This window comes from Nicotiana attenuata, unplaced genomic scaffold (assembly GCF_001879085.1).
Source record: "Nicotiana attenuata strain UT unplaced genomic scaffold, NIATTr2, whole genome shotgun sequence".
NCBI lineage: Eukaryota > Viridiplantae > Streptophyta > Magnoliopsida > Solanales > Solanaceae > Nicotiana > Nicotiana attenuata.
The window spans coordinates 666,874-676,183 of NW_017670313.1; the positions used below are offsets into that span (position 1 = coordinate 666,874).

At 35.9% G+C, this 9,310-nt stretch overlaps 1 protein-coding gene across 4 annotated transcripts; it reads left to right on the plus strand.

Moving 5' to 3' along the window:
* The first annotated feature begins 1,581 nt into the window (after positions 1–1,581).
* LOC109237684 (mediator of RNA polymerase II transcription subunit 19a-like) lies at positions 1,582–8,517 on the plus strand. Of its 4 annotated transcripts, none has more exons than XR_002069654.1 (7): positions 1,583–1,904; positions 2,879–2,945; positions 4,141–4,430; positions 4,678–4,890; positions 5,377–5,433; positions 6,401–6,836; positions 7,934–8,517. XR_002069654.1 is itself a non-coding variant. In XM_019404021.1 (6 exons), exons 2-6 carry the CDS (start codon positions 2,915–2,917, stop codon positions 6,005–6,007), a joined length of 624 nt encoding a protein of 207 aa, XP_019259566.1. In that variant the 5' UTR covers positions 1,582–1,904; positions 2,879–2,914; the 3' UTR covers positions 6,008–6,493. The 4 variants fall into 4 exon arrangements, 2 of the variants coding, with proteins under 2 accessions (XP_019259566.1, XP_019259565.1); XR_002069655.1 differs by having other exon boundaries at positions 7,939–8,517; XM_019404021.1 differs by lacking the exon at positions 7,934–8,517 and having other exon boundaries at positions 1,582–1,904; positions 5,975–6,493.
* Positions 8,518–9,310: the final 793 nt, after the last annotated feature.

The following is a 9,310-nucleotide window of genomic DNA, read 5'->3' on the forward strand; positions in this document are numbered from 1 at the left end:
TTCACACTGCAACATTCATAGTAATGATCCTTACAATGATTTCACGTCTCTATACTTCTGTTATGATGTATCCATATAAAAAATAAATTACTTTAATCAATTCATGACACATCAATCCACAAATTCAATTATTCACACAAGCCAGAAGCATAATGATTTCTTCACATGGGCTGTTTTCAAGGTCCCAAAATGGCTCTTCTGAATTCGTTAAGTCCATGGGCCCAGATGTAGTAATTCCTAAACATTATTAGCTAATTAGGACTTTTTTCGTTATTCTAGTAGACAACTTACGTAGAAAAATTGTAGTTGCCTTGAATCAGCCTTTAAATATAAACTGAGATGAGCCTCNTTGACGACATGAGATTTCTAATCCATATGGCAATTATCAACAAAACAGTAAATAGTTTTCTGCCAAAGCAACAAAAGAAATTGAACTGTTTTAACCTTTTTTTAAGTACCGTGTATTCAAAATAATAGAACACACAACGATTGCTCTGATGCCATTGTTAGATTAATAATCGCGGGGCGAGGACAATATTAGCGTACCTGTCAACGCAGCGGAAGAATTGTTGAATTCACCACCGAAATAATTGCCCCAAACCGAACTTTGAATCACTAGGAAACAAAGTTAATCTTCTACCAATTAGATGCCCTTACTTGTGTGTGTTTTCCATTGGGAGAAGAAGAGAGTCAGAGAGAAGTTCTTACGGTGTTTTTTTCTATATTTTTTCTCCTTCACATAAATAGGCACAGTAATAGCGGTTAAGGAAGATAACCCACCACTCACCCCTTTTTGCACGTTCAGTTTAGTGGGTGTTTGTGGTCTAATAGTAACTTCTCTTAACCTCTCTCCCTTATCTCTCCTAACCGGGTTGGGTCAGCCCACATGGAGCGACCCATGACCCATAATCCAACAATTATTAATATGTTATATGAAAGGCGATCATAAAATTGAGATATATTTTCAAAAATTAATTTGGATATTGTGATTCCAACATGTTTGAATAACTTTTTTAAAACTTAAGTTTCTCTAACAATTTGAAGATTGTGAAATAAAAACAACAGGTTGTTTATGTAGTCCGTCATTTCCTCAATGCAATATACAAATCCTAATTGTCGTCCGTTGGAAAACGCGACGTTAACTAACTATCGTGAAATGCGTTTATACATCGCATTCATATACGCGGCTTATAAATTTGCACATCTTATACTCCCTCCGGTCCAAAATAAGTGATTTTTTGGATATTTTCACACAGATTAAGAAATTCACCTTTTAACATTAGTTAGTAATAGAATTGACCATATTAACCTTTACTATCTCACATAAACACTCCTAACACATATTCCAACACTATTTACTCCAAGGACAATGTAGGAAAAAAATAATTAATTCATTCTTGAAATCTGAAAAAATCACTTATTTTGGACCACAAGAAAAAGGCTAAAAAATCATTATTTTGGACCGGAGGGAGTACGATTTATTAATTGTATATGAAATGACGGAAAGATCCTTAAATTACCTGTCCAAGACAGGGGCATATAACGTCAATATAACACAAATAGGAAACACAGTCACGACATCGCCAGAAAGGCAGAAACTAATAATCCGTACAAAATATTACGATATTTCGATAATAACACGCAGTAAAAGGATCCATTTTCTCCTGTGCTGAGCCAATAGTTTTTCAATTCTGCGAAAAATAGCAAAATTAGGGTTCAATTCCAGTTCAAATTAGACGAAGCCCACGGTTAATTGCCAAGCCATAATCCCAAATTTAATCTCTAAATTTGATTATTGCTTCTGGAGCATTTTCAATTGGAGAGCAAACGAGATTCGTGCTCCGCAGGAGCATAATTTACCTATTGGATTTCTCTCCGTTTGATCGACTAAGCTCGACCTCATAGTTAAGAATTTGAATTCTCTGTATAATGATATTACTCTTTAAATTCCGGGATCAAGATATTCGATTGATACGCAAATGTGTGAAATTACGAAAATTTTGAGTACAATTGATTGTTTTTGGTTTTATATTTTGTGTTAACTGAAGTTAGTTGCTTTAACTGGTAGTTGGAGTTCAAAATGTCATATACAAGTTTATTGAGTTTATAATGTTTTGTTATTACTTTCTCTGGGTGTTTATTGTTGCTGGTGTTGTTAATTTATATTTTCTTTACTGTAAGTTGAGTTTTGGTTATTTTTTTTTCATTTTTATTTTTCAGTCTTGTCATTGGCAATGGTGAGAGGTCGAAATTTTTGTTTATGTTGCATTTGTGAAGTAACTGTTTGGAAAAAAACTAGTCTTTAAGCTGATCATACACTATTTATACGGATATATTGTTCTTAGGGCCGTAGATAACATTGGACGTCATTATGCACTATTTTTTGTGAGAAATTCTAAATGTTGTATCGTAGGACTAGTCCGAGTCCGTTTTATATTTCCTTATTATTTACTTCAATTTTCTTTCTGAACTCTGATGTTTCTGTGCAATGGTCCCTTTAGAACACCCCCATCCACTGGAGAGTAGAGGTAAAGAGAGGGAATATGAATCGAGCTCTCTGTCAGCCCATGTACTAAGTTTTCTCCTTATGTGAGAAGATAAATGCTGTCTTTTTTTTCTTGATTTAGTGTCGCTTTTGGTACCGTTTTTTCTTTTATTCTTGGTATTCTTGTTTGATAAATAAAGTAGCTTTTCCAGAAAAAGATAATGACAAGTTTTATGAGCTCTATTTCTATTTCATTTTCACGATGGTGGTATCATGGTTACATTTCCAGTTCTCCTTCTCCAGTGCCTTTTTGTTTGCATTCTACTTTGAGTAGATTGACCTTTGCTGCGCTATATATTTCTGGACCTTGTCTTACCTACCGATACTTTCCAGGAACTAATGCTCTACTCATGTACTGGGTGCTAATTGATGGATTCAGATAGCAAGAACTTTGGAAGAGGTGAGACTCTTGCAGTGTTGTACTGCAGACCATTGACCTTTTGTGTCTCTATTGCATCCCTAGGTTTTGAATTTTGATTTAAGGTGAATGTATTTCATTGATTAATATTCTCCGTCAAGCTCCTGTTGGCCGATTAATTTGCTGTGGGTTTCGTAGTCTTATTTCTCTTAGTTACTTTAAGGAAGTAAAATTATTGTTTTACTGGCCAACTCAATGCTGACTTCTTCTGCTTACAATGATACAGTTGCTTGCATCTATTTAGTCATAAAGGTTGACTAGTCTTTGCGATCTACTTGTGGAGTGGTTATTTGAGTTTTGCAAATGTGTTCCAGTCCAGAAAGAAATATGGTCCTGATGCGTTTTCCTGCAGATTTGGATGGTGTTAGTTGTTCGAATAATGCTCTAGGACTTTGACTTTTAGGGCAAAGTAGTCAGTTCAAATTTAAGGTTCTTAAGAATTTATAGACGGGAAGCGTTTATACCTAAGCTTGTGAGGCAAAGCCTAATAAAAGAGAAAAAATACTCACCATTAGTTGATTTTTTACATATTCAAGGTGTCAAATGACTCCGCCCTTCTAGGGTAGGGGTAAGGTTGCGTACATCTCACCCTCCCCAGACCCTACTTGTGGGAAAATACTGGGATTGTTGTTCTTGTTGTAAGGTGTCAACATAGTGGTCAATAAAGTGGTTGAGAACCATGATGTCTCAAATTCAAATCCCAATGGAGGCAAAACATTAGGTGATTTCTTCCCATCTGTCCAAGCCTAGTAGACAAAGGTACCTAGTACCTATTGCTGGTGGGAGGTGGGAGGTGACAGCTATCCCTTGGAATTGGTCGAGGTGCGTGCAAGCTGGCACGGACACCACAATTATCACAAAAAACAAATGAACATAATCTAGATAGTAGAGGAATGTATAGTATTGCCTATAGAGTGTACTGGCAGGCTTTACTGTTGTGTTACCAACAGACTGCAGATTGCATTTTCAACCTTGGTGGTGTTTTTTTGTTGCATATTCCTCCATAGATATAGTTGGTTCCTAAAATTCCTTAGACTAATCTCTTGATATTCTGTATAAGGCTAAAAGAAACCATCAAATTTCAGGCACTTGCTCTTCTCTTTAAAGTTGTGTTTGTGTTTATTAAAGATATCTATAGTTTATAACTGTTGTTGATTTGGTCCAAATATATTGTTAGGGCCAAGAGAACTTACAGGTGCTCGTGACCTTATTAGTCATTTCAAGTTGTTGCCTCATTACGAGTTCTTCTGCAAGAGGTCACTTCCGTTATCGATTTCAGATACACGTTATCTTCACAATGTGGTTGGAGACAGAGAAATTAGGAAAGGGGAGGGGATGCAGTTGGATCAGCTCACACAGGACACTTCCTTTTCGAAAGAGACAAAATCATGCATCCGGCCCTTTGACTTAGATGTCCTTAGAGAAGCCTTCCTACTACGTGAAACGGCTCCAGTCGATTTGTCTCCTGTAAGATACCTGCTTTTGAACTTTAGTGATTTAACTCCATTTGCTCAGCTTCTTCTACGCAACCCTCTTATTCCTTTACCCTATTCCCAAAAACAAAAAAAGAAAAGGAAAAGTGACCCTCTTATTCCTTCAAGATTTCTGAAGTTGGAGATTTAAACTGGGTTTCCCTCAAATTTTGCGCTGAAATGTTAGTGTTTTGCCTGTTACACTAGTTGCTGATTAAAAGGTCTTTCATGGTGTTTGATAGTCTGAGAAAGGCATCCCTACTATAGCTGGAAAATCTAAAAGTGAGATGAAAGACAAGGAGAAGAAGCATAAAAAGCACAAGGATAAAGACAAGGAGAAGGACAAAGAGCATAATAAGCACAAACATCGTCATAAAGATCGGAGTAAAGAGAAAAAGAAAGATAAAAGTGGGCACCATGATCCTGGTGCTGAGCATTCGAAGAAACATGAGAAGGTCTGCTGCTATCTAACTTCTAATGATTTTGGCTCAAAAATGATGATTCTCATGGAACGCTGTTACTGTGAGCATTTTCTTGGTTTTATATTCAGAAGTTTAGAAGACCAGTTCAAAGTAAAGCCAACATTTTCTTAAGTGGATAGAATCTTTTAAAGCTGACGGAACTAGGATTCTGATCCACTGGCACAAGTTTGATCCATTACTGTAAAATAGTGTCATGTTTGAATTATGTTCAATCTAATTAATAATATGCGGACTTTGTAATTTTTCTGTGTGAGAATTTGATTCTACTTTGTTTTTATTTTTCGAAGTTCTTGCCCTACTGGTGCTTTGCTATTGAGTTGCATCGTAAAAATCACTGTTGCTGGCTTCAACTCTTATTTGAAACATTTTGGAATTTGGCAATCGAAAAGTCACTCTTCACAGTATTAAAAGTGATTACGAACTCATTGATTTTGATCTTTTTTCTTAAAATGGTTTCAGAAAAGGAAGCATGATGATGAGGATCTTAACGGTGTCCACAAACACAAGAAAAGCAAGGTAAACTCAAAAATATTGAGTTATATTATTTTCTTTACTATACTGCAACCTTGTTTATTAAAAAAAAAGTATATCTGCAAACTTTAAATTGTGATCCAAACTCATTGCATGTGCGGTCTGATCCCTACACATACATTCACCTTTTACTAATAGCTCCATCATCTTACATCCTGAAATGTTGAGGCACAAGAGCTCAAATATTGATGAGATTGGTGCAATAAAGGTAGCCGGCTGAAATGTGCATGTGGTTCAATAATTTATAGTGTCCTCAGATTTCGCAGTTGAAAATTTGGAGAGTTCCTTTACTTACAATTGTGAAATATCAGAAGTTCATGTCCTGACATATCCCATTAATTGAAGAACTTTATGGCATGCGCTAATGTTGCCATTTCATCATCATAGTGAGACTGTTCAGTCGAAGTCATGGCTGGTCAGATGGGTCGAACATTTGTGTGCATTCATGAGTGCGGTCTGGCGGTGTTGGTTTATTTATTTCAAGCTTTGTTTTCCTTTTCTGAATAGTCCACCTTGGAAAAAGCAGGCAGCAATAAAGGAGAAACATCTGCATGGCTAACAGATATTCCTGCCTCTTTTGGATGTCGAATCAAGTTTTCTTCTCATGGAAGCCAAGTAGAACTATCTTATACTCCCTCTGGTTCTTGTTCTTTGTTGTTTAATTTTTTGACACACCTATTGAAAAAACCACTATATAACATTAATCATCAGTGATATTTTATTAAAGTACCCTAATCTCTTCCTTAAACAAGTAATTAATGACTATATGTCTTCTTGGAGTAGTAACAGTGGAATTGAAAATGGACCGGAAGCAGTAGTAATGACTGTATGCCTTTTTAATTTGTATAATGACAAATTATTTGAAATAATTTTTTTTTTGGCTTAGTGACAAATAAAAAGGACCAGAGGAGTAGTATTAATAAGTTTAAATTTTTCTTTCCATCGATCGAAGTCCCTAGAAATAGATTCACACAGAAAAAACCTGGATCAACATTCACAATGTAACAGAGTAAAGGAAAGTCTATCTTGGTGCTTTTTAACATTAATGGAGAAGCTTGCGGTTAGAGATTCATCTTCATCCAGCAAAAAGATGGAGGAAATATGTGTTGGTGGTGCTTGGGTCCGCCTCAAACTCCTTCCAATCAGTTGGATATGTGATCATGGAAGTATCTTAGATTCACTGTCCTTGACAATGTCTCTGTGTCCTAAGATGAGCATAAGATGTAAACTTTTGCCTATGATGTTCTGAATGTGCTCTGGTGAATAGAGATGAAACTGGCCAAGGTTAGTTGAAAAGGACGGAAATTGCTAAACCATGCTGGAGCATGGGTGACATCAGTAAACAAGAAAAGCATCACAAGCAATCAAATGATATGCCAAATGTGGAGGTATAATTGTAGTTCTGTGTTTATTTTATTATTATTTTGGCACATTGAACTCAAGTAGTACATCATCATGTCCTTCATTTGGGATAATTTTTGTATGCAGTTGTTTTATGTATGTGTGTGCATAATATTAATTATCAGTTATGTGTCATTGAATCCTCTGAAAAAGCTGTTTTTAAGCAAGTAAATGAAGTGGACCAGCTGAAGACCAATCTGGAAGTCAAGTACAAACTACTAATGACTACTACCGATGGATTTTTGAAATATCTTTCTCCCAAAGTATTCCGATATTCAGCACTCTGGCTTTTGAAAATAGAGAACTTCTAAGGTTTTGTATTTATGTGTAGAAAGGCTAAAAAGGACATGTTTGAAGAGTATTCAATATCTGAATTTAGAGCGACTTGCATTAGATGAAAGATGAGACTTTTATCAAAAAACGAGCTTCCTGTTCAATCACTGCACCATTCTAAGTTTTCACCTTAAACCAGTTTGTGTGATGATCATATGTTCGCGTGCAATTAATTATTTTAGACTTTATTTTATTTATGACATATGCTGCTTGATGTTGATCACATGTTTTGCTTCGCCTGGAAGCACACTATCTGGATTTTTTTTGATTGTTATAGACACTATTGGAAATTGAAAAGCTACTGGAAGAGCACTATCGGAAATTGTAAAGTTATTTTGGGTTTCTATATCAGGAAATATGTCAAGTCCTTCGATCTTCTTATGCTTATTCGATCTATATTCTGTTGTGATTGAATGATTCCTGTGGGCTGATGTTCCCTCACAGGCTAATTTTCCAATCCTAAATTTGGAGTTATGAAATGAAACATTGGTACTGTGTGGAACTATAATTTTCCGTGCGAGCAAGGCAATTGAAGAAGTAATAGGAAATGGGTAGTATCTGTAATCTTCTTTTGTTACTGGGCGTTTTACTATTTTCCCTCTTCTCTGTCATGTATGACATGCCAGGTTTATTTGATGTACTGTTACTGCTCTTGATATCTACTTGGTTATATCAAGAAAAAAAAAGGACTCAGAGCTGATCATTATTTTACTCTTTGTATTATGCATAATGAATCATTTTTTCCATGCAGAATAGCCTCTGGACTAATAAAGATTGACAAGAGGATGTGGATTTACTGCAAGGTAGAAGGTCATGGAAAGAAACCTCCTTTTCGGTTAGAACCTTGATCCTCTTCAGTGTTAGCAACTTGATACATGGTGTGTATTATTGTATATAGTGCTGTGATCTCAAGGCTTAGACTTGACTATTTGGAGCTTTGGCTAATAAGAAGAGAAGGTTGAAATTTGTGTTGGTCTGGGCTTTTTTTCATTTGTCGTCAACATTGATCTTGAAGTTGACTCCTCGTCAGCATTAAGCATCCACGGACAAAGTAGGTATGATAAGGATGTGGCAATATGTATTACATGACGAATTCTGATTGTTAGGAATGTAATTTCTTCTTGTATGTACTAGGATTCTATGAGATCAAGTAACTCTCTCCTTGATGAAACCAATGTCAATGTTTCATGCATTTATTTTAGCAGCATTGGGACTTCAAAGAGCTATGTTGTTAAATGTTCCTAGTGATCAAACCCTGGACTAAAATGTAGCCCTCCTACAATTTATGATAAGTTTGTATAAATAGGCAAGGTACATGTTTTGGGCTAAGCTTTAGGCACTTGCTATCAGCTTGACAATTGTCTGATTAGGTTTCATTATTACTTGAGGCCATGTTTGATAATGAAAGTGCTCCATATTGGTTAAATCAACACACACGAAGAGTTTTGGATGCTTGGTTTGCTACTCCATCTGTATGACTGAGAAAACATGGCTCTCCAGTTTGTGCCCTTTGACAAGAAAAGGGGCACTATTTGCTAGGTTCTGATTGGCAGGTGTAAAGTCGTGTTTCTTAGTGGCAATGTAAGTGAACCTTTCAGATGAGCTTCATTAATCTTCAAGTTTTGAATTTCTTCTTGAGTGCTATGTCGAAGGACATCATATGTGTCAATATTTATGTTTTATGAAGATAGCAACTTTCCGAAGGTTTGAATAGTTTCAAACCCATGACTTGCTTTCAGCATTGATATGGAAGTACATTGAACCATTTCCAGAAGATTATGGCATCGGATGTAATTTGATGTGTCTTTCTGCATGTTCATTCTAGGAGGGAGTAGCATCAACTTTGCAAAAATCTGATATTTAGGCGAATGAGTGATACCATTGGTCCAGAATTTCATAATTGTGGTGGTTCTTTGTTTCTGTCAAAAACCAAAAAATTGAGGAATGAACAATTATGAAATGAGTCTTCTTGTTGATGTAGGTACAAATACAATGCATGTAATTTGGTATGTGCAGGTTAAGTAGGAAGCAAAAGCATCTGATGTTAGGCTGGAAGTGCATATAGTGACAAGTGACATCTGGAATCCAAAATTATTTATGGCTGTTGGCACATTGCATGCATATATGG

What these genes read in the sequence shown, in the direction of transcription:
- LOC109237684 (XM_019404020.1), top strand. Translation starts at nt 2,915, where the DNA reads ATGGATTCAGATAGCAAGAACTTTGGAAGAG. An exon ending in TAGCAAGAACTTTGGAAGAG is followed by an intron (nt 2,946 to 4,140) that starts GTGAGACTCTTG and finishes ATATATTGTTAG; the next exon opens with GGCCAAGAGAACTTACAGGT. An exon ending in ATTCGAAGAAACATGAGAAG is followed by an intron (nt 4,891 to 5,376) that starts GTCTGCTGCTAT and finishes AAATGGTTTCAG; the next exon opens with AAAAGGAAGCATGATGATGA.